Source organism: Maylandia zebra, linkage group LG16 (assembly GCF_041146795.1).
Source record: "Maylandia zebra isolate NMK-2024a linkage group LG16, Mzebra_GT3a, whole genome shotgun sequence".
In the NCBI taxonomy this organism is placed as follows: domain Eukaryota; kingdom Metazoa; phylum Chordata; class Actinopteri; order Cichliformes; family Cichlidae; genus Maylandia; species Maylandia zebra.
Window position 1 is genome coordinate 24,625,824 of NC_135182.1, and position 24,449 is coordinate 24,650,272.

At 39.1% G+C, this 24,449-nt stretch overlaps 1 protein-coding gene across 4 annotated transcripts in view; it reads right to left on the reverse strand.

Moving 5' to 3' along the window:
* Positions 1 to 20,552: 20,552 nt before the first annotated feature.
* Positions 20,553 to 24,449, reverse strand: part of cps1 (carbamoyl-phosphate synthase 1, mitochondrial) — a 60,552-nt gene continuing 56,655 nt past the window's right edge. For 2 of the 4 annotated variants that reach the window (XM_014408282.3, XM_076875136.1), the window contains exons 37-38: positions 23,212 to 23,341; positions 21,998 to 23,109 (exon numbers count right to left, since the gene is read on the reverse strand). In XM_014408282.3, coding sequence (XP_014263768.2) covers positions 22,996 to 23,109; positions 23,212 to 23,341 — 244 coding nt within the window. In that variant the 3' untranslated portion in view covers positions 21,998 to 22,995. Of the gene's footprint in view, positions 21,572 to 21,997; positions 23,110 to 23,211; positions 23,342 to 24,449 lie in introns of those variants that run through there. The other 2 variants (XM_076875137.1, XM_076875138.1) reach the window with 2 other exon arrangements.

A 24,449-nucleotide genomic window follows, 5' to 3' on the forward strand; every position in this document is an offset into this window, starting at 1 on the left:
TAAAAGAGAAGAATGTAGAATGTAGAGGAGGTTGTTGAAGTTAAAATAAAGTGGCTTATTGATTTATACTCAGATTGGGGTTAAGCATTAATATTACACAGTCCATGAATCCACTGAAAGAATGAAAGCATTTCATGTTAACCATTAAAGGCTAGGCTGAAACTAGTCCAAGTTCTTTACAAAAATTACAAAATTTTTAAACTTTTTAGGTCTTGGTCCATTTTCATTTGTCCCTCTTCCAGTTTGTTTCTGTGTCCTCAATGTGACTCTGGTGCCAATAAGCTGAAGCTGAGGTATCAGACGGAGCACCCATGCAGGGATCCATTAGGCAAAAACCAATTTCACACAGAGCCAATTTCATAAATATGGAGTATGGGCCCACCTTTAGCTGTGCTTGACTAGCTTTCAGTGGAATACACAAAACCATAAACAACAAGCCTGCACCTGAGCACTCCTTTTAAATGATAGCTGGAGTGTGGCGTAGATCTAAGCACATTATGTTGTAATTTTAACAGTTTAATGAGGAACACAATGAATAACTCTTTCATTCAAAACCCAAACAACCCTAATGGAGGACTTGTGATTAGTTAGAGCAATTTACAACTGCCCAATAATTATATTAATCCAATGTGTTTGGTGTAAATTGTGATAAAAGCACCAATTTAATCACATCCCTTTTAAGTCTGGTTACGATTTAAAACCTTTACATCAGCGCTGGCTGTTTTTTGTTTTGTTTTCATTCTTCTGTACAGCTCTTGTTGATTATATCTTAAAACACAATACTCATAAGAGTCACAAATGTCATACTGTACATACCGTACTACCTGTAAATAAGCTTTGCCTCCTAACCAACCTGGCTAGCCGTTATCTCTCCACACTCTTGCATATCTATCAATAAAATATACTTTATGGACTGCATTCACCTGGCCATGCACTCATTAATACATTTATATACCAGAGGTGGCAGAGGTGCTGTGCAAAACTTTATCACTTTACTCATTGTTGAATATATACATCTTTCTCTATACTTGGTCAACTTCCTAGTAAATCACAGAGAGACGCATGCTTGCATTTCCCATTTTTTGTTAATATATCCTTCCCATAATGACAAAACTCATTTTAAAATTGTCACCTTTTTAGTGAATGGCAATCTAAAAGTTATAGATTATGTTTTAAGTGAGCCAGAGATTAGAGTGGGGTGATGAGGTAAATAGAAGAGCTCATCAAGGGGGGACATGGATCTCACGCTCTCTTTTATGGAAGGACCTTCAGCACAGAAAGGGTAATTTAGAGGATTAACATAGATAAGTGGGAGAAATAAGCTATAGCCATGGACAGGCAGATCTAAGACTTAGACTGGCAATCAGCCAGCACATTGAGGAACGTGAAGAAATTCTATAAAATGCATATAATGTGGCTGTTACAACTTTTGGGTAACAGTTTAATCTGAGCAATGAACTATAAGCCACAATGTACAGTACGTAGAATTGACTGCAAGCTAACAGATAATCATGAGTGCTTAAGTAGTAATACACTCACCAACTACTGCACCTTCATTATCCAATTAGCCATTCACATGGCAGCAACTCAATGCATTTAGGCTTGTAGACATGGTCAAGATAACCTGATGACGTTAAAATTAAGCATTTCTGAATACACACTGCATCAAACCTTAAAGCAGGTGTGTTACAGCAACAGAAGACCACACTGCATGTCACTTCTGTCGACTAAAAACAGGAAACTGAGGCGACAATTTGCGAAGGCTTGCCAAACATGGACTAGAAGATTAGACAGAAAATGCTGTCTGGTCTGATGTATCTTGATTTCTGCTGGGGCATTCAGAAGGTAGAGTCTGAATTTGGTATTGAACAACATGAAAGCACAGGTCCTCAGTGAACTAGAGGACCTCTGGGATGTGGTGGAACAAGAGATTTGAAGCACAGCAGTTCAGCCAACAAATACGCAGCAACTGTGCAACGCCATCATGTCAATATGGAACGAATTCTTGGAGGTGTATCTGCATTAGACCCCCCCTCTCAAGCTGTGCCTAAAACAAAGAGAGAATGACTAAGTTTTTAAAAAAAAAGTGTTTTCCAAAAATTGATTTTGCTTAATATTTAATGAAATGAATGTCATCCTTGTTTTGAATGCCAGGTATTTTTATTACATGACATTACATTTATACATTTAATACCCTGAAGACAATGGAAATGCCATAATATGAAATGTGTTGATGAAATTAGTTGAATAATGTCCATTTAATTTACTTAATACAAAGAATAATTTGTTACTCTAGCTCTGACATTTTGATTTGATAGAAGTAAAAAAAAAAAAAAACTGGTGAAATGACTATACTGTGCATAAACATCCACATCATACGCCACCATTCACTGAGTTATGTGATGAGCTCTGTGTGTGTGTTTGATGTTGCTTTTATTATACCATCCTTTTGATCTTATACCAAGGTTGCCATTATCAACAGCAGTACACCAACGTGTACAAAAGCTTAATGTGATCAGAGAAGCGGGCTACACCCAGGATATCACAAGATACTAAATTTATCAGGTATCTTCTGATTGTCACCGTTCTACCCACCTAACAAAATATATACATATATATACATATATACATATATACATACACACACACGAAACTTTTTTTTTTCCACAACCTACGCACAATCCAATCCAGCTCAGCTCTGTCTTTACTCATATGCCAGGAAAATGTTCTGAATCTTTAGTTTCACAGTCCAGGAACTATTTCCTTCTTCTGAGTCCTCAAAAGAATAAGAATGTGTGAAATTGTAACAGTGCAAGGATTCCTTATGACTGTTGTGTATCGCAGAGTGCAACATCAAGGTAAGCTAGAACAGTTGGGAAAACTTCTTGTTTGAAGCTTGCAGCCTCTCAGGCCGACCTTACTGGTTTCCATTCTCCTTTAAACATAAACTGCAATATATTTCTGTGTGAACCTGAAGCCATCCCTTTTTGCCAGTTATTGAACCTTCAAATAGGCTGCTTTCCTCCACAAAATACTTCTGTGTTTAGTATGGTCTGCCGGTCAGTCTCAGCTTGAATAAACTCAGTTAATAGCCAAAGCTCTTCAGGGGCATTCAAAGGTGATTGCCACTGTATGGGATTATCACTTTAAATGATACTGCCATACTGATACACAAAATTAGCACATCTTATCTATCCATCATTTTTTTTTCTTTTTTCATTTATCCATTTCGGTAACAAAGGGACTGCAGCCCATCCCAGCTGTCACAGGACTAGAGGACAGGTCACCAACCCGTTGCAGGGCTAACACAGACACACACAACCATCCACAGTCCCATTCCTACCTACGAACAACTTGAAATTACCCTGGACTGATTGAGGAAGACTGAGTACCCAGAGAGAAACTCCAAACTTCACATAGAAAGGCCCCAGGCTGGATTCAGACCCTTCTTGTTGTGAGGTGACAGTGTCAACTACCTCACCACTCGTCTTACAAGATAGATTAAATAATGACGGGGTACAGTGAGTTACATGGTCATAGAGGTGACACAGGGCTATTTACACCACGCTGTTGACCTGTGAATTAATTAACCCACAGAAAGGCAATGTAGCCGTATTTATTGAGCATTTGGAGGTTGGTAAATATTAATGGAGGCTGTAAACAGCACGGGAAATAGTTTTATGTAAATATTGCATAGTTTTTGTATGCGTAGCCCTTTTTTGTTCTAGTAATTGTATGCACAGTGTGTTAGTCTGATTGCTTCTCCTGAATTTAAATCTACTGGTATATTAGGACCTGGTGTTACGTCCCTGTGCAGCTTCTAATAGTCTCAGTGTTTTCAGCTGGTGCTAATTGGCCACACCTAGTCAGGTGTGGATAAAAGCATACCTGAGGCAAGCTTCCCGGCAGTGCACTAGTCTTTGCCTTGGTGGCACCAGCCATTTTAGCCAACCTGGTTTTCCATTTTAGGATGAAACCTCTTCTCGTCCGGGATCTTTGGACATTTTAGTGGAGACTGAATATCAGTCTTTTGTTTTGCTTTTAAGTGGGTGAGTGATGGTGTTCAGTGTAATTGTGCAAACTCCCTTTAGTAAGTGTGTTTCAGCTGGGTGACTGTGCTGCCCTTCCATCGAAGCACTTGTTTGTTGTTTTGCTTTATTGTTTTAGTTTATTGTGTTTGGTGGCTATCCTGGGTGGGGGTACGCTTCAGAGTTTGGTAGGAGACTGTATCTCTGGTCTGCTGCCTGCTCTCGAGTTCGCGTTTAAAGTTGCCTCGAGCCTGGTACACCACTGAAGACTAGGGTAGGGAAAGTAAGGGTTTTGTTGTTTTTAGTGTTTTAGGCTGGGAGTTGCACATAGTGAATCAGTGGCACCAAACTTGGTAGGAGGTTTGAGACCATTCATGATTATGGTCTGTAGCTGAGGCAGGTAGGCTGTTTTTAAGTTGGCATTGTGTGCACACCCTGTGTGTGCATATGTCAGTGTGGATGGATGCTAATGAGATCCTTGTGAGGTGAGTGTTTTGTGCTGTGACCTTTAGTGTTGTGGGGAATATGGCTATTTTGTTGGATCACTTGTGAGTGTTGTTGGCCAGGTGATGGCAATAACACTGTGGGGTGCTGAGCCACCCTTGATGTGATCATTGTGTGGCCATAGCTCTCCAGTTTGTGGTTGGTCACTAGTGTGCTTGATTTACTGAACTTCTTGGATTAAAGTAACTTGTTGTGGTATAGGGCCACTTGTATGTGACTGTGTGGTGGAGACAACAGATCACTTGTGATTATTTGTTGCTACTTTTGGTTTTGTGTTGTAGCAGGTCAGGTAATCATTTTGGGTTTGACTGTTGTGCTCCTTTGTGTTGGTCACATGTTACTTTTTGTGTGTTCAGTGTGGCAACTTCAGATCCTCATGTAGGGGCATCCATGCTTAAAGATGCCAAGTTACTTTTGAGGGATCAAGGCTTCAGAGGGACTTAATTTGTTTAGGGGTCCTAGAGGAACCCTTTTAAGGGAGGAGGTGTTACGTCCCTGTGCAGCTTCTAATAGTCTCAGTGTTTTCAGCTGGTGCTAATTGGCCACACCTAGTCAGGTGTGGATAAAAGCATACCTGAGGCAAGCTTCCCGGCAGTGCACTAGTCTTTGCCTTGGTGGCACCAGCCATTTTAGCCAAACTGGTTTTCCATTTTAGGATGAACCCTCTTCTCACCCACACTCTGTTGTTCGTCTCCTTTTTTTTATGTTGCGGCTTTTGAGCCGGGTCGTAACACCTGGTCATAGCTGTGTTCTTGTTCTACTTGACTAAGGGCACAGGAGCACCCAGTGGCGTGTCCTGGAAAGAAAATGTGAAACAACCTCACAACAATTACGAAAGAGTTTTTTTTTTTTTAAATTACGCCAAGATGAGCTTCGGTAACTAAGTGCTCACTGTGTTGAAATAGCAGATGAAAAAAGTAAAATAAAAAACAATTTCAGGGATATAAATGAACCTTTAAAGTATTCTTCATGTTCATGCAAGGTTACCAGTTAAAAGGAGGAGTGTTGCCTAATTGCCTGTAGAGCAGGTAATCAATACTACATACTAGTACAACATCAATACCCAAGATTACTCCTAGAAAATACTCCAGATTTTTCCTGTAACACTCAACTAAAACATCTGTTTTTGTGAAACCAAACTGGGATGTTGCTGCACGATCTTAACTTACAGTTGCAATGGGGAAATGCCACTTTTTTAATTACGTGAGATTTAATTCAATTTTAAATGATTTAATTGCTGATTCATAAATGCTTCAGTGAAATAGTGCAACAACTTTATTGCAGATGGGTCCAAGGATGAAATAACACAGCTTTCTGGAACTCAAATGATGCAGCTAGATATGTGAAAAAAGAAAAACACTCGAATGCACCTGACAAAGGTAAGGCCATATGCAAAACAGGTGAACAGGTAAGTAAAGATTTGATGCCAGCTCAACAGTAGGAATAAGATCTTATCTGTCATTACATCCGTCCTAGTGGTCATCTCATAGCTGGAATAATAAGCTGGCCAAAAGAGACGATAGATGACGACTGATGACAGATGATGTCAAGACATGAAAACTCCTCATGTTGCTTAAAGAGTTCTGTGAGGCTCTTTTGACTGTTTACTAAGATTTTCATGTTTAGATAAGAGTTCTGACATCTTTCTTGTTCACCTAATTTCAATATTCCTCTGAGGTTAACAGTAAAATTCAAGCTGTTGGTCCCTGAGGGGATATGGGGGAATCACCAAAAATACAAAAATCCTTGCTGCATGCACAAAAAAGAAATCTGCCTTAGCAAATGAATTTGGTTTGGACTGTCAGTGGGTGTACACTAACATGCACTAGCTGCAACTCAAAAATCATTTCTATAAACTTATTACTTTGCAAGTCTTTAATTTTGATCCACCTGAAAACTTCACAGAGACAACAATTGCTAGTTTTTGCTTCATCTGTGCATGACCCAAGATAAAGTAAGAAGCATCCATGAACACATGGATACATGAATGCATTGCAAGCTGGGACAGCTGAGGGGCATAACCAAGTGGTTGGGATAGTGCATTATATGTATTAGAAGTCAGCATATCCCAATGGGAGACATCTCCAAAGGTTGTATAGAACAACCGGTCCTGTGGGACCGTAAGTTTCAGATAGAGAAGCAGCTGCAGGGCACCTAACAAGACATTCAGTCATAGTTGTGGTTAACAAGGAGCAGAAGGCTACAGCTGTGATAGATGTGGCAATCCCACCTGACAGTAACATTAGAAAGGAAGGAGCACAGGAAAAGAAAGAAGTACCAACAGCTGAAGGAACAACTGGAGCAGATGTGGAAGGTAAAGTCCCAGCAGTAATAGGAGTGTTAGGAGGTGCAACCTTCAAACTGGAAGAGTGGCTCCAGCAGATACAAGGGATAACAAAGGTGCAGATTCCACAAAAATAACAATATGTATATGTATGTGTTATAGGTAAATATTTCTATGCGGCTATGAGCACTCATATCAGTGTATAGGCTGAAAGTTATTTATCTTGACCGGTGTAGGTCTCTCACAAAACTATGGAGTTTAAGTGTTCCACCATTTGAATGCTGCTCATCACTCTGCTTTGGAGACTGAGGCTTGGATGACTGATAAAGCTGCTCAAACGTTCTGCAAAGAGTTCGATTTACTTTGTTTGTAATAATTTCCAATGCATCGTGTATTGTGACACCTTTCTATCAGAACCAAAAATCACTTTTTCAGCAATTTGGGTGAAATTAATTTGGACGGATTGGACCACAGGCAGCAATCTTCGCTCCCCCTGTCACTGGTTGACCACTGTTCCTTCCTTCGACCACATTGGATAGATGATCACTGAAACTGCAGACTGAGAACATCCCACAAGCGCTGCAGTTTTGGAGATGCCTTTGTCAACCTCTTATTTATGTCATGCTTTGTATCCCCAACAGCATTAATGACATGCAACTGTGTCTCCGCCCTCTGTGTGTGTGTGTGTGTGTGTGTATATATATATATATATATATAACTTTTAACACCCAGCACGCCCCTGCGGGCGGTTTATCCTTCAAGCTCGGGTCCTCTACCAGAGGCCTGGCAGCTTGAGGGTCCTGCGCAGTATCTTAGCTGTTCCCAGGACTGCGCTCTTCTGGACAGAGATCTCCGATGTTATTCCCGGGATCTGCTGGAGCCACTCGCCTAGCTTGGGAGTCACCGCACCTAGTGCTCCGATTACCACGGGGACCACCGTTACCTTCACCCTCCACATCCTCTCGAGCTCTTCTCTGAGCCCTTGGTATTTCTCCTGCTTCTCGTGTTCCTTCTTCCTGATATTGCTGTCATTCGGAACCGCTACATCGATCACTACGGCCGTCTTCTTCTGTTTGTCTACCACCACTATGTCCGGTTGGTTAGCCACCACCATTTTGTCCGTCTGTATCTGGAAGTCCCACAGGATCTTAGCTCGGTCATTCTCCACCACCCTTGGGGGCAAGATCAAATGAAACATCCAAGACCAAATCATCGCGCTAACTCTGAGCTCGCTATTCCGGTTCCCCGAACACACCTGTTGTTGACGATTAGTATAGCTGGATGAAATAATGTGAGATCACTGGGTGGCCCAACAGGGGCTACGCATCGATAGTAGAAACATTGATCGGCAACCCTTTGATTGGTCGGCGAAAATGTCGAAGGAGCGCGCTCGGTATTTTTCGGCAGCAGAGCAAGAACTCTTGAGTGAGGGATTTCAGGAGTTTCAGAGTTTAATTAAAACGCAAGGGAACACTGCAAAGGCTGCAAAAGCAAGGAGAGAGGGCTGGCAGAAAGTTGCTGACAAATCAAACTCGTAAGTAATTCAATAATAACAATAATAATGGAGTGGATTTATATAGCGCTTTTCAAGGCACCCAAAGCGCTTTACAATGCCACTATTCATTCACTCTCACATTCACACACTGGTGGAGGCAGCTACAGTTGTAGCCACAGCTGCCCTGGGGCAGACTGACAGAAGCCAGGCTGCCATATTGCGCCATCGGCCCCTCTGGCCAACACCAGTAGGCGGTAGGGTAGATTTATTATATTACACTATATTATCCAATATTATATTACATTATATTATAATATGTTATATTTTATCCTCTTTCACATTAGAGCCACGACAGGACCCACTAGAACATGGGAACAGGTAAAAGTGAAATATAAGAATGTTCTACAGAATGGTAATATTTATCACTTATATTGCTTTTAGTCTCTTGGAAAGAGACCCTGGAACAATCTGTTTGTTTATAACAGCAACCAAGAAAAGGGCAGAGCAAAAAAAGACAGGTGGTGGTCCTGCACCCCCTCGTCAACAAGTTGGTTAAGTAAATAATACCCTCACGGGAAAATCGATATCTCTCTATGAGCACACTGTCGCGCTGAGCTAAAGGATCCTGTCTGTCCCGCAATATACGCTGAATTCTGAAAACTCTCCTTATCAATCTTGCACCTTCCGCAATGGGTGGCTCGCGTATACGGACAGGACATGGCTGCGACAGACTTCCCAAATCCACCTTCGCTTTTATAGCCGTGGTCTCTCATCTTGATTACACGAAGTAATTTACAATTGCTACTCTGAAATATGAATTAAATCTGTAATAATCACATACATGTAATAGAATGTTAATAGTACATTTCCCTTTTTTAGGAAATGACCTGTGTGAAATCAATAAATGGATCAGGTGCTGCATTGTCTTTAGTTACATTGATGTTATTTATTTATGGTGAAACAGTGGTGGAATATCGCTGTTGCTTTCGTATGAATGACGCGGGCATACCTGCGTGGCCGCGATCTAATCCTGTTTACATAAAGTAAACCTGCTCCCCAGCAGGTTTACGCTTACGGCTCTGTTGCTATGACAGCAAGTCCCGGATGGGCTTCGGGGAACCGAACGATCCAGGATCACGCGAAATCGTCAACAATCTCATCCAGCTAACTCACTTAGCGCGGTACGAAGAACAGGCCCCAGAAGAGCGCAGTCCTGGGAACAGCTAAGATACTGCGCAGGACCCTCAAGCTCCCAGGCCTCTGGTAGAGGACCCGAGCTTGAAGGATAAACCGCCCGCAGGGGCGTGCTGGGTGTTTTTGTTTTTTTTTAATTAAAAAAATATATATAATAAAAATAATATATATATATATATACATATATATATTTATTTATTTTATTTTGAATACCTTTTGAATGATTCCATCCAGTGTTCTGAATCTGCTAGTACCTTCATAGCACAGTAATGTGGTTATACTTAGCAATTGAGCTTCAAATCTTAGTTTTATTTATGACTTGAATTGATGGTATAACTCTAATGGTAAGAGTTGTCCAGTGAGAGTTCTATGTGAAACTGTAACACTAGTCATGTTAAACCAATTCTTAGAAACTCTAAGTAGAGACATTACCTAGAATTGACCACATGACTATAACTCAAAACTGCCATTATCCAGGAAACTCACTGCAGTTACAACTCATCCAAAATTCAACAGTCTGGCTTATGTGTACTGACTAAGAATTGGCTTTACTTTCTGGCTTACCTCCAAGCCTGGATTTCAGTTGCTTTATTATTTTATAGCTAGAAGATTTGTCTGCATCTGCATCCACTCACACAGTATCACATGTGATCATATGATCTTCCCACATCTAAACTAGGAACATGGTGGGCTGCCTCTGAAACATAATTAAAGGATGCAATCAACTGTATTGAGAGCTAATCAATAAGTGATATTATACTCCTTCTTTCAACCATTAGTAACTTATCACCCAACCACCACCTCATACCCTTGCTGTAGTAGATGTTATTGTTCCCCTTTGCCAGGTAGTGTCAAATTGAAAATGGCTGACACAAGCTGCCAGGCATCGGATCACAGAGCAGACCTCTCTCATCATTTAGTTAGCTTAGTACAAGAAAATACTGTGGCTGTCATGTGCTGAGACTGCTAAGGAGCCAAAAGAGAAAAAATAAATCAGAAAACGTTGCAAATCAGCTATAATAAACTTTAAAGATGCTTAACATGATCTGATTTAAAAATGGCAACAGCTTGGGTTTTTAGACTGCAGACTGCAAGCTTCATCAAAAGAGGTTGAGGGATACTCTCAGTGTGCCTCAGAAAACAGAGGAGAGGCTAGGGATCAGACTTAACAGTAGCCTATGGTGAAATATTTACATGGCCTAGATTCATATCTAATGAGCTTAAAGAAAACCAGTTATGCAACATAGCCAAAGTTAAATGTTTTATGTTGTGTTGTTGTGAAAACACTGAAGAGACCTACACTCATCTTTAAATGGGTTCATTTCTCTGGTTTCATACAAGAATTTTGCAGGGTTTAAAATGAGCTGCGCAAGTTTCCTTCTTATGCAACACTCAGTCATCCTCTGGTATGACGTGACTTAATAATCAATGGTTCATATTCAGACTTTTGCTTATTCACTAATATAACATCTACTAAATGACTTCAAGTGTTTTACAGTGTTGTTGCTATTACTAATTATGCAATGTCAGTTGAACTTCTATAGTTCCCTGATAAGTTAGAAGTTTTCCTCCATATGTCTATGAAGAGTGTCTCAGTGGGAGCCGTTTGGTGATATGAGCAGCACTGAGCCATTGTTCCTACACTTCTCTAATTAGCTGTGAATGTACCAGCTCTATTCATGTAGCTTGTTTTAAAGTCCCACACTTTACAGGACCCATCCAGCACTCATCTGTGCAGATCTGTACCCCAGGGCCACAGAAAGAAAGCAAGGATAAAACAGAGACCCAGCTGGTGGCAGAGCTTTTGATGAGGATAATAATCCAACAAAATGTGTCATTTTCATGAAAGGTCTTTTTGATTCTGTTTGTGAGGCCTTTTTTTGCCTGGGCCATGTGTCTGTGTCACTAAAGGCAAACTGGCAGAAGATGAGGTGCTTTGAGACTAATAAAGCCCTATGGTTCCTCAGGAAATGTAGCTAAAGTGATTCTGTTTTGTAAAATTTGCTTTTGTTGTGTCAGTCTCTGTTTCGAGTCTGACTTTGCTAACCTTCTTCAACTATAAAGCACTAACTTATACAAAATCTAATCAGACTACATTTTTTGGCTTCGGATCATCTGCCATGTGATAATAATATGCAGGGCTTAAATAGACTAATTCTTACCTAAACTTAACTTTGCCCTGATCAAAAACATGGATGATACAGCTGCCACAGGTACATGAGTCATGGCCTTAGACTTGGAGGTGCTATACCCAAAAAGTTACCCTCTTGCCTTTTGCCTTGAAATTTTGTACATCAGTATTAGAAACATGAGTGGAGACAAAGGACAACCCTGGCTTATATGAATCACACAAACATAAATATGTAGCTGGGATGGTTGCTGCTAGGAGTGTTGATTAATTTGAAATTCCAGGAGAAGATGTTGTCAGGACAAGCACTCAGTTGACATTGGTGGATGTACAAAACAGTGCCAAAACTTTACTCATTATCCTGACTATTTAGAGCTGAACTCGAAATATTTCTGCTCCTTAATGATAAGGGCATTTTGATGTAATGGAGCAGAAATTAGGTGACATTAACTTAATGTGGAGCATCAGCAGGAGAGAGAGAATCCCAAAAAGTGTCTTGTGTTCTGTATTTCAGAAAGCCAATATATTTTTTATACTTAATTTTTCAGCCTACAGTGGTAAAAAAAAAAAAAAAAACAGTGGAAAAAAAAAAGCATGTGCTGCACTATATCTGTCTATCTATATAAATTAAAAATAGATAGGTATCCATATTATATACACACATTATTTATAGATATAGATAAAAAATACACTCATACATAAATTTACCACAGAGGGACTCCAATCAAGTTGTAGAAACACCTAAGGTTGTAACATGACAAAATGTGGAACAAGTGAAGCATTGCAGATACTCAATGCACAACTCAAAATGAAGGCTCCAACACACGAAAACATCCATAAACAATATTATAGCCAATATTGTCCTATATTAATAGACATAAAACCTTCCCATCTCCAGTAAGCTGACTAAACAACAACAGGTGGTTATGAGCTATATCAGTTAATATATATTGCTTCCCCCCCCCCTCCTTGTATATTGTTTTCTTTTCTTTACTTTGCACCTTTGTGGTCCAGCTACCCAATTTCGCTGTGCAAGAAACCGCACAATGACAATAAAAAGCTCTAAGTCTAAGTCTCTAAGTCTAATGTTAGAAAGTCTCACTTATGTCAGCTGTGGTGGCAAGCCACACATAGTAAGCTCCACACCTCACCACTAGTTGCTTCACTTTAGTTTACTTTGCAGTCACTACTTTAAATATATTTTTCTTATTGTCAAATATATTGTTTCTTTATTAAATTAGTTTAATGTTTATCTATCACACCTTCCAATGTTTAAATGGAGTACACACATATCTACAGTGCAAGGTCAAACTTCTGTTCTATGTTATATTAACAGATCTTTTTTTGGTTGAGTTACCTGGTGGGTCTGGCTTCTCCTTCCTGGTTAGCAAAAGGTGTGGCAAAGGGCCGGGGGATCTGAAGTACTGCTTGCTCACAGCCTCATTGGACTAAACCACATGCTTCATTGCCTGCCTGGGGGGTGTTTGGGAGTTTGTTTAATTGTTTTGTGTCAGTTGATTATATGGCAGCCATTTTGTTTTCCCCTTGTGTGTCATATGGTTTAGCTAAGCCATTATTTAAGTTCCCACATGTCAGTTGACCTCTTTTCTTTTTTTTAGTCTGCCTGTTTAGGTTTTAGCTTTGTTAATTATTTTTCATATTTTTGGGTCAATAAAACCCCCATTTTTGAATTAAACAACTGTGTCCTCTATGCTTTAATGCTTGGTCCCTGACATCCGCTAACAGTGGCAAAGACAGCAATGCTAGCCAACAGAAAAGTTCAGGATATCCTCAGCAACTCACCTCAGTATCGCTGTGAACAGAAAAAAGATGAGCTTCACTGATTCATCGTATCTGACTCCTTTCACAAAGTTATATTGCCTCCAGAGTAAGTACATATTAGGCTAGCGTCACCTAACAGCCTACACTCACAACAGATGAACAGCGACCAGAGTTGTTTGCAGTGTTGCCAACTCCTCAGTAAGGAAAATCGCTATTGGTTGTCCTAAAAGTCGCTAGAAGTCGCTAAATGACGTCATCGCCTAATTTGCATAATTGGTCATGCTAATCTAATTGTAACCTATGTTGTTGGAGAGAGAAATAACATCTTGGAAGAGACATAAAGTGAGTAAAAAACGTCCTAAATGCATTTAGAGTTTATTTAGAACTACATATTGTGGCGTGTTGGGGGAGCGGCTAGTTCTCTCCCATCATGCCTTGGGACTGCTGTTTGGATGTTCTTGTTTTGTTGTTTATGGTTACACTGCTTTTAACTGTTATCTTGAATGTTGTGTTTGTACTGCGGTTCAAAGGCACTTACAGTTGTTGTTTTATAGAATGAATGCAACCATGGGTGAGTTCTGTTATGCTGTTGATGACCCTCGAAGCACAGTGTAGCATCAGTGTGTGTTGTAATAAAGAGCTCCCCCTACCAGCTTGGGGTTGAATAACAATCTCTCTCTGTGAGCTTCTTTGTAAAGATTCCTCTGCATGCCACAATATTAAATTTCTTTTAGCAATTATTGTTTTTTTTTAATGTCACAATTACACAAACCTGCTCCTTTACCCGGGCTTGGACCGGCAAAAGTGACCCGAAATAGGCACTCTGGTGGAGTTACTTTGTGTGTGTGTGTTTATAAGTAGTTTTAAACCTTGTGATCCACAAAACAGCATATGAGTAAAAGAAGAACTGACTGCGTTACAGCACCTGCTGCTTGTTGAGAGTAAAAGCGATACGCGCTTTCACGTCTTTTTTTTAGCGACTAAGGGGTCTGAAAACTCGCTAAATATAGCGACAAAGTCGCTAAGTTTGTAACACTGGTTGTTTGTCCTATAGTTGGGAGGGGTTAAAAAAAAACAAAATAGAATTCAGTTCATCGCAGTCTGCGAACTACTGACATCTAGTGGTGAGATTTTACACAGTGTACCTTATGTGACACCAGATGTAATATTGACTAAAAAAATACCTCCACCCTAAAGACACACAAGAAAAACAAAAAATTTAAAAGGATGGTGTGTACATTTACACTCTTAGTGCAGTAAAAGTAAAACATACAATGTTTTGTACTGCTCTTCTACAAACCCTATAGGTCACCTGTTGCACACGCAATCCAGGTTTGTTTGGTAGAAGAGTGTGCTGTAGAACTACCTTCCTCTGGATAGATGTTGTGCTTCTCCTGAGCTTTCAGATCCAGGGAACTACCGTCTAACATTCATACAGTCCCCAGCTATTGCTAAAGGAGTTCTGCCTTGTTTCAAAAACATTAATTTTCCTTCAGGTGCTTCATGGATCTAAAATTTCATATGGTTTCCAAAGAGAATCCAATGCATAAAGCCTCCACTAATGCATTACTCACTTATCAGGTCTGGTAATTCCTGAAAAAATTAAGTGGTTTAGTCTTTGTAAAATCATACATTGTTAATACATTACCCACAGAACTTTGTGCAACTGCAACCTCATGCTAATTTGCTCTGCTTAATATATCTGGCCCTAAGACACCTACTCATTCCTAAAATCACATTTCCATTCACTTGTTTTGGATGAAAGTTCCTCCATAGTTTGCACAACTGTAACAGCTTAATGTACAAGTAAACCCATGCTTGAGTGCAGAATAGTTAGAGGCTTGGAAAGATAATCCTATGATACTTTGAGTAGAGCTTCCCTGGGAGCATGTTACAGAGGTTGGCTGTGAGTTTTTAGCAGACTACACAGGTTTCCTCGAGTTGCACGGTTGCATGTACATTTGGGGGAGTGTGTGTGTTGAACAGCACACACCTCGTCTTTGACATTCCAGACAAAGCCTCAGTTACAACCTTCACAGACTGTGCAGGGAAATCTCCTCTCTACCACTAGAATACCAACACCCTTCCACATTGACATTTAATTGCCACCCTCTTTCACTAAACAAGGGGCGTGATTGAGCTTAGAGGAAGTTCTGTAATACTGATTGCAAAACATACTCGTTAAAGAACTCAAAGTCCTCCCTTGAAACCTGCAAGGTGGGAAAAAAAATTAACAAAAGGGAGTTTGCCATCACTGCCGTTTCTCTTCCAAAGTGTTTCTAATTGTGTGTTAACAAGGAAGTAATCTAAACGTGGGCTCATCGGGGAAGCTTACAAATACAGGGATCTGATGTGATTCAGGGCTAGAGTAATTAGTTTTTTAGGCTTGCGATACATGTGCATATCAAAACAATGAAGAAGAATGTACAATTTACAACAGACACCTTCTGCTAATCAAGATTTAAGAGATAGTCACACTGAACCGACTCAAAACACCTTAGTTGTATGAAATCACTTGACAGTATTACACTACTTAGTTGCACCACACTTATAGGTGTGACAAATTGTGCTTATTTGCTGGGACTTGCCATTGCTAAGATAACATTGCTTCACTTATTATCCTGGGTTTTTCTGTATTCAAAACATCAAAACAACTGAGCACATTAAAGCGAACAGACAATCAACTGTTACTTTTATTTTCTTGCAGGTTTAAATCCTGTTTGTTTCTTTGTCTATACGTACTTCTGTTTTCTTGTTCTGAGGTTCCACGCAGGTCAACAGTTTATGAAGTGACCTGTCCAGCTTTTCTTGACTTTCATGGTGCTGGTGATGTCATGTTCAACATCACTGGGCTAAACCAAGCAGGTGAGTTTTCTTTCTGGAAATGTCCTCTCTTTTTTGTTTTTATGGATTTTGAAATAATTTTATGTAAGTGTTTGTCTTTATAAGGAGCCTTTTAACTATATAAAAGAACTAGTGATGCATTGGTAAGTTTTACTGGCTTGAGCCAATAATTGGGTGTGAATTGGGTGAACTGGGTGTGAATTGACAGCCCTATAGTCAGTCAGAGGTTGCTTCAGGTAAAGAACCACTGGTAGCCAGGACAGGCTCCAGTCCACCCAATCACCCTGGATTTGTAAAGTGGAAGAAAGTGGATGGATGCATTATTGTAAGCAGGACTTATGTGCTGTAGTTGGTTAAAAGTGAAACTAAGATTAATTGCTGTATATGGGGATTAACTAACCATCTAAACAGAAAAAACTTTGACTTTGTCCTAGTAAAGTCCATCCATTATTGGAGGCATGGCAAGCGATTTAAACTCTCATGAGATGAACAGAGGCTGTTAAACAATAGGTGACTATGCTGTCGCAGTGTGGGAACACATTATGACAATCGTGTACTTACAGATGGCAACTCGAACTGTTTGATGGCCTGGGAAACAATTAAGCTGCACAATCACAATTGAATTTAAAAGCTACTACAGCTAATGGGGTGGTGTCTTGCTGACAGAATGGTATTTAACACTCATCAAAAGAGAGCAGTTGAAGAAATTAGACTCTGCAAAGCATTAAGAAGACTTTCTGGGCTGATTTGACATCATTATTTGTATTATACGATTGAAAGTTTGTATATTTGTGTTAGAGAAAGATAGAGGAGGTGAGGGTGGAGAGCTTATGTGTATTTTAATAGATAAAAGTTGTCAGCATTTGCTAAATGGTGTGTTAAAACTACAAAATGTAATGCAAGAGAAATCTAAAGAAGAAAAATGTCTTTTTTTTTTAAAAAACAAACAAAACAAAAAAAAAACTATTGCTGTGATTTATCTAATCAGAACAACTGAGTCCCTTGCAAATCTTTTGTGCACACTTGGCATGCATGGCTCTGTCTCCAACTACTATATGACTTATCCCACTGTGATGCACTGTCTTCTAAGCCCTGCTTGCTCCTCACCTCCATAAATTATTCATTTAGCACAGCATGAAAAACGCATGTCAATTAGCCAGTTTTATTTTTTTTTCCTTCAATGAAAAACAGCGGGTTTCTCCTCATGCCAGCTAGAAGAATTATGTAGTGAAACAGTGCATTATTTATCATTTTTGGACATGACTGCTCAGGCTACATACCCTCATTCTTCTTTAAAAGAAAGGAACAAAGTCTGACAATGTCAGTTATTCTGTTTGATTTGAGCAGACATATCTATATGTTTGCAGATAGATACAGTAGATAATAATAATAATAATGGATACTTTATTGATCCCCATGGGGAAATTACTTGTTTTTCTCTGCATTTGACCCATTCACTCAGTGAAGCAGTGGGCAGCCCACTAAGCAGGCGCCCGGGGAGCAGTGTGTAGGGACGGTACCTTGCTCAGGGGTTTGTTTGCAGATAGATACAGTAGATTATAATAATAATAATGGATACTTTATTGATCCCCATGGGGAAATTACTTGTTTTTCTCTGCATTTGACCCATTCACTCAGTGAAGCAGTGGGCAGCCCACTAAGCAGGCGCCCGGGGAGCAGTGTGTAGGGACGGTACCTTGCTCAGGGGTACCTCAGGGTAGCCGTTAAGTGGATTCGAACCGCCGACCTTCCGATCATGGGGCGACCACTTTACCTACTGAGCTATCCCTGCCCATGGACAGATAGATGGATTTTTTCTTAAGTTGGAGTAGTTTTTAATTTTGCCTGTTGTATTAATGCTGTGATTGATTGAAATCAATGCTGGCTGATGAACGCTATGACTGAAGATCTTTGATGAACTTCCTCATTTCGTCCTTGTCCGCCTAAGCATGCGGTAAAACTGAGAATACATCACAGGATCCTTTTAGTCAATGTAGAAATGTGTATATAGTACCAAAAATCCACTATATGGAGGAGTACACCCAAAATACTTGTCAGTTTATCCCCATCCTAGCTGAAACTATATCTGTACACAGTGAGATATTTAAATAAGCCATAGAGCCCTATGCACAACTGCTAAGCAGTAATATTTAGTTGCCAAAATCTAAAAATGTTTTAATTTCAATATGTTCATGTATGTTTACATAATTTGCATTTTTATGCTTTGATTCAGGTTATAATAACCCGAAGATCCAACAAAATACAATGCTATTTCATCTTTAATTAAATCATCAATTAATATCAGCTGCAATTTTACCTGCAGGTCAACTTACTATTTAAATTACACATAGCAGAATTTCCCCAAAATATTAAACCTTTCATTTGAAACAGATATAAATGATTAAAGAATTTAAAAACATTATTCAAGCATTGGAACAATGGCATGCTCAACAGTGTGATCTAGCAAACTTTCATGAGTTTAAATTTAAATTAAACCTCATTATTTATAATATTTAAATACTAAATTAGCTATGTAAAATATGCCTAGTTTAATATGTATTAATATGTGGTATGTCTAACACCATTCCCAGGTAATTAGAAAAATAGAAGTTTCAAAATCTGGCTGGAAAATATTTTCTCTCAGTTTGTAAAGTGGAAAAATCCAACTTTCATGACGCTTAAATCTAAGTTTTAACCTTCCAAAGAACATTTTTGTTTATGGTCTTCATTTGCTGTCTTTTCTTTCATTTTGTGCACTCAAGGAAGCACTTGGCCACATATAGAAACGAACACCTTGATACGCTCGTGGATGATTCAGAGTCAGCAGACCCAACACAAAACAACCATGTTTCAAATAACAGAGTGAGGTTAAATTTAGCAACACTATATTTTAATCAAAGCAGGATTTGGTGAAATACTCCTGAAGACACAGGGGTCTGTGTGGAAGTTATTGTCAGCAATGAGCACCACGCGCAGTCCTGTTGCTTAGATACTGTACCTGCAGTGATTCATGACTCTGATGGCTCTGGGCTGCTAAGGTAGTATTAGCTCAGCTGAATCAGAATTGAGATTTTGCTTATAAAGACCGAGGTATTTTTTTTATGTGAGACCCAAGTGTCGTTGGGTTTTTGTTTTTGCTGTTTTTACCCCCGAGAGTCAAAAACATATTCTCCCCATTTCACCTTTTCTCTCCCACACCAAAGCAAATAAAAGTAAAACTATAGCCCTGACATTGCACTAAACCAAATGTTCAGCATAGGGTGACACTATAAAGCATATGTTAAACCCCAGATGTGCTTCTCCATCAGCAGTAAAAAAAAAAAACAAAAACAAATAAATGCTTTTTCCCCCTCTCTTCTAATGGACAAATTTGGTTGTGCATTTTTCCCATACTCTCTCCACTGACTGCCAGCTATGGGACATTTTACAACTGCACTATAAACAAACACAATATGCCCCAGGCTGCATTTATGAATACAATTCTTAAAGTGTTTGCTTATTTGTGGATATTACAGTGCTGTAGGCAGATGAACAGAATGGTACTTAAAGAAAAATGGTGAGGTATTTTAGTCACCTGTAGAAGCAGAGGCACAGGAGAAAAAAAAAACAGTGTGGGTCAAACTGCAGGAGGAAGAATATGTAGCAGATCAATATTAGCACTCTTTAGAGAGTTTAGTCTAGAGACGAAATCTGTAGCAGTTAACCTCTTAAGCCCCAAGCCTAACTGATCTCCTGCCTTTTGCCCCTGTATCAGGGGGCGTTGGGGTTTAAGAGATTAAGCTATAGGGGTACAAAATAAAAAAATAAAAAACTGCATAGTCCAAGTGTGTAGGCCCTATAATAGCATTATTGTGTGAGTCTTTTGGACTTGATGTGCAGGTTACCTCTTTGTTCAGCTGTGCTCTTGTGTGGAAGAAAACCTGGAGGGTCTCAATAGGTGGTAAATGCAGGTGTGGCAGCTATTCATACATTTACAAATACATTGGTCTATATTTGCAATATTTTCTCTCCTGCGAAAGTGGAGGAAAAAAGTTTGGAGGTGTTTATTATAATTGTTATACCTTGTGGCCCTTAAGGAGAACACACACACACACACACACACACAGTACAAATGCAGTTCTCATCCACCTTCATGTACCCGTCAGTGATTTTTCCCCACCAGTCTCAAGGGGTAATAATGAGCACATTATGGCTTGGCACTGCACAATGAACAACACGGCACAAGAAAACCCATTTAGGAAAGTTGACACTAAAGAAAGATTTATACTTTTTTAAATTGCGTTTTATTTTTACAAGAGAAAAGACCATAACAAAGCTCCTTCCCTGAGCTTTTCTGCGGGGATGATGAACTGCACTAAACCTTTTGTTGTTCCTTACTTCACTGAAATAGTTACACTCCGACTCACAGCTGTGATCAAAAGTTTGCATACACTCCTCATGGCATGAATGCCATGATAATTTAGGGGTTTTAATAATTTGTTTATTATTTATCACTTATTTATAACTATTCTTATTCCAGGGTGCAATGACTTTTTCAGCATACATCTTTAATGACAAGAATTGCATTTTCTTCTCATTTAAAATTGCACATCGAGTCAAAATTACACATAAAAGGTTCAATTATATGCATACACCCCCACTAATATTTGGTTAAATGTTTAACAACTTCCATCTTGACCAAATGTTTTGGTAGCCATCACGTTTTTGGCATAAGTCCTGTTGGAACACCCAATTATGTCCAAGTTTCAACCATCTAGCTGTTGACATGAGGTGAAGTTGAAGAATTTCGAGGTACTACTACTTTTTGATTATCCCATCCACTTTGTGCAATATTATCAGTCAACAGGTGGAAAAACAATGCAGAGTACAATGAATCCATGGCTATGTTGTACAGTGTTTTTAGGTTTGAAAGTCTCACCTTTACTCCTTCAAACACACTTTGTGGGCAAATACCTCAATCTTTCTATTATCCGACAGCAAAACTTTTCTTTTCAGAAGACATTTAGCTTGTCTGTGTGGACAGCTGTAAATTTCCGTTGAGCTTGTGTATTTATTCTGGAGCAGGGGCGTCTTTCTTGATTGGATGGATTGAGAGGATGCCAACGTATTGTAAAACTCATTTTATTGTAGTCATCTTTCCTAACCAACTTATTCTCATCTGAGGGTGACAGAGAGGGGGAGAAATGCAGCAAAGGGCCACGAGTCACACTGGAACCCGGGCCGGCCACTCTCAGCCGTGCGGCATATGGTCGACTGCATATCCAACCAGCGCGCTTCAGCATCACTTCATGTATGCATGTCTAATTTTGAGCCTGTGTGGATGAAAGAAAATCCCAAATAAATCCAAACTTGTACATGACATTCTGACATTAAAAGTCATCTTAATTGTCCATGTAAGAACTGTATTAACACATAATAGTATTAAACAAATTTAACATGTAGTGTACAGTGCCACAGATATCAAGCCTTGTTATAAAGTTGGGATTTTTGCTTTTACGTCATACACATTTGCAGTAAATATGACTTAGATGATCTGATCACAAGCTAACAACTGGCCTTAGAATTAACTGTCGCCATTATTAGTCTTTCTCAATTTGACGTTTTAGTGCCAAATTAATTTGTGTGTGTCTGTGTCCGACGGGGCTCTTAAAAGCATCTACACTGATGTTAGAGTGACAGTCATTTTAATGCACGACCATCACAAGCGCACTGAAAAACACCAACACAAAGAGCATCCATTATGTGAAATAAGTCTTTATTGTGTTTCACTGATTGTTAAAACAACTATTACCAAAAGCACGTAACAAAATATGAGACTATTTCAACACAACGTCTGGTTGAATGCGTTTTCACTTTGATGCATTAAAATGCACAGCAGGTTCACATGCAGACTGAATTTGAAACATATGGCATATACAGAGATCGATCCAAATATATAAACAGGGAGGTTGCCATCTTCTTCAAACTTCAAAGTTTGTGTTCCAGACCGATGCCCTTGAAAATAACAGTGATTTCTTACCAAAATGGGGGAAAGTCTATTATTTCAGTTTGTTTATCTACACTTATGTTGAAAGTTATGGATATAGTACATGCTTTACATACAGTACATCTTTAGCACCATCCAAACTACAATAAAATGCCTCAACAAGAGCAAATTAGAAAAGTCTTTTGGCCAAGCCAGTAGCATTAAAATTTACTGAGGGGAGCTGAGAAATTGAAAATTTTCATTTCATTACATCCAGCGAGAGCCATAAATGAAACAACAAAAGAACAAACTCTCCTTAGGGATTTACATAATTGAAAATCCAGTGTAATTACCTTCGCTGGTACCCCTTTATAAGTCACCCTTTAGAATTGGTTTTGCGCTCCAACGAAAGGGCTTTAATTATTAGTAATTAGTTCTATAATGCTTTTTAGCTTGCTAGCTATTAATATTAACAGTTTTTGAATTGCCAGGTTATGAAGAAACTCGATGGCTGATGTTTATCCTAATTCAGTACAACACTCATCTCTTTCCTAGTTCGGGACATTTATTCTAATGACCCGTCTGACCTTTTGGGAAAGGCAGAGTTTAATTATTGTAAAAGCCCTGACTTTAGGAGAATTCTGGTTTATTTAAAATGGGCTTATTTCCCCATTAATGTGGAAAGCTTGGCTCCAAGTGTTATAAGAAAATAGTACAAAATATTGCTCTCACTTCATATTGCTGTTTGGCAACAGGACTGGAGAGGAAATTCTAACCCTGCTGGCCAGACCCTCTTTGTTGGCTTTCTTTCTGTCGGTAGTGGAAAAGACTTGTAGTGTCCAGCTGAGCTGCATAGTGGATTGCCTCAGCAAATAGCTTTACCACCTAACGCAGAAAGAAAAAAAATGAAACAGAAGTCAGTCAGTTGTCACAGTGAGTCAGATTGTAAATAAAACCACAAGTTTTAGTTGGCAGCATAGTACTGACCTGAAAATTGGTAATGAGTGGGACTCCATGGTCAATGGCCATTCTGCGGATGAGGAAGTTATCCTTCACGTGTCGAGTATTGTTATTGGGCAAGTTGACCACCAGGTCGATATGACGCTCACTGATCAATCTATAAACAAAAAAAACAAAAAAAAAAAAAACATGCAAAAAAAAAAACATGCAAAAAAAAAAAATTAAAAGAAATCATTCAATTTAAACCCAAAGCACAGAGTAAACTTTGACTCAAACAAAATGTGATGGGGTGGATGCAGCTCAGGTGGTGGAGCAGACTCGACTATCTGTAGGTTTGAAGGTTTGAGCCCTGAACCTTATGTGCCAAAGTTTCCTTGGAAAATGCAGCAAATATTTCTACACCCACAACTGATGTGTGTGAGAGTGAGTGTGTCAATCTGTCAATGAGTTAACTCCTTTGCATTAACTCTTAAGAAAATTAAATGTTAAGATTCTGAGCTGCTACATGTAAGAATATTATGAAATTTTTTTATAATTTAATTCAGAAAAGATTTTAACCTATTTTTATTTATGTAAAATCAAATATTTCATTCATTTTGTGTTTTAACTTTGGTTATGGATTATAGAGGACTAAAATCAATAATTAATCTCAGATTATTAGAATATTAAATTTTAAATTTGATTAAATTACTATTCAAACATTAAGAAATGATATTTACAGTCTAGTTCAGTCTTGCACATTGAAACAGTCACTGGGAAGACAAATGAAACCTTCAACAAGGAGGATTAAGCCACAGAAAGTCCACAGATTGGAGAGTTCACTGGAACAGGAAAGTGTTGTTGGGAAGGTGCACAAGCAACCAGTGACCATTTGATTCAAGAACTTGGGTTTCACAACTGGTGTCAGTGTATCACAAGCCACCATGAACAGATGTTTTCAGGAAAGGAGCTACAACCGTCACATTCTTAATATTAAGCCACTCCTAAATCAGAGATGTGAGAAGCTTCTTACTTGGGGTAAAGAAAAAAAAGAAAAAAAAAAAAAGAACAAGAGTGTTGTTCACTGGTTCAAAAATCCCCCTTTCAAATAAAAGTAAATTCTGATTTGATTTGGAAATCCAGGACCTAGAGTGTGGGGGGAGAGTACAAGAAACAAGAGTTGAAGATCATTCAAGTTTGAATTGTCCACAGTCCGATTATTTGAGGTGCCTGCAAATGGCAGGTCGTCTGCCAGGAAGTTGTAGAGCTTCCAGCTGCTGACGAGC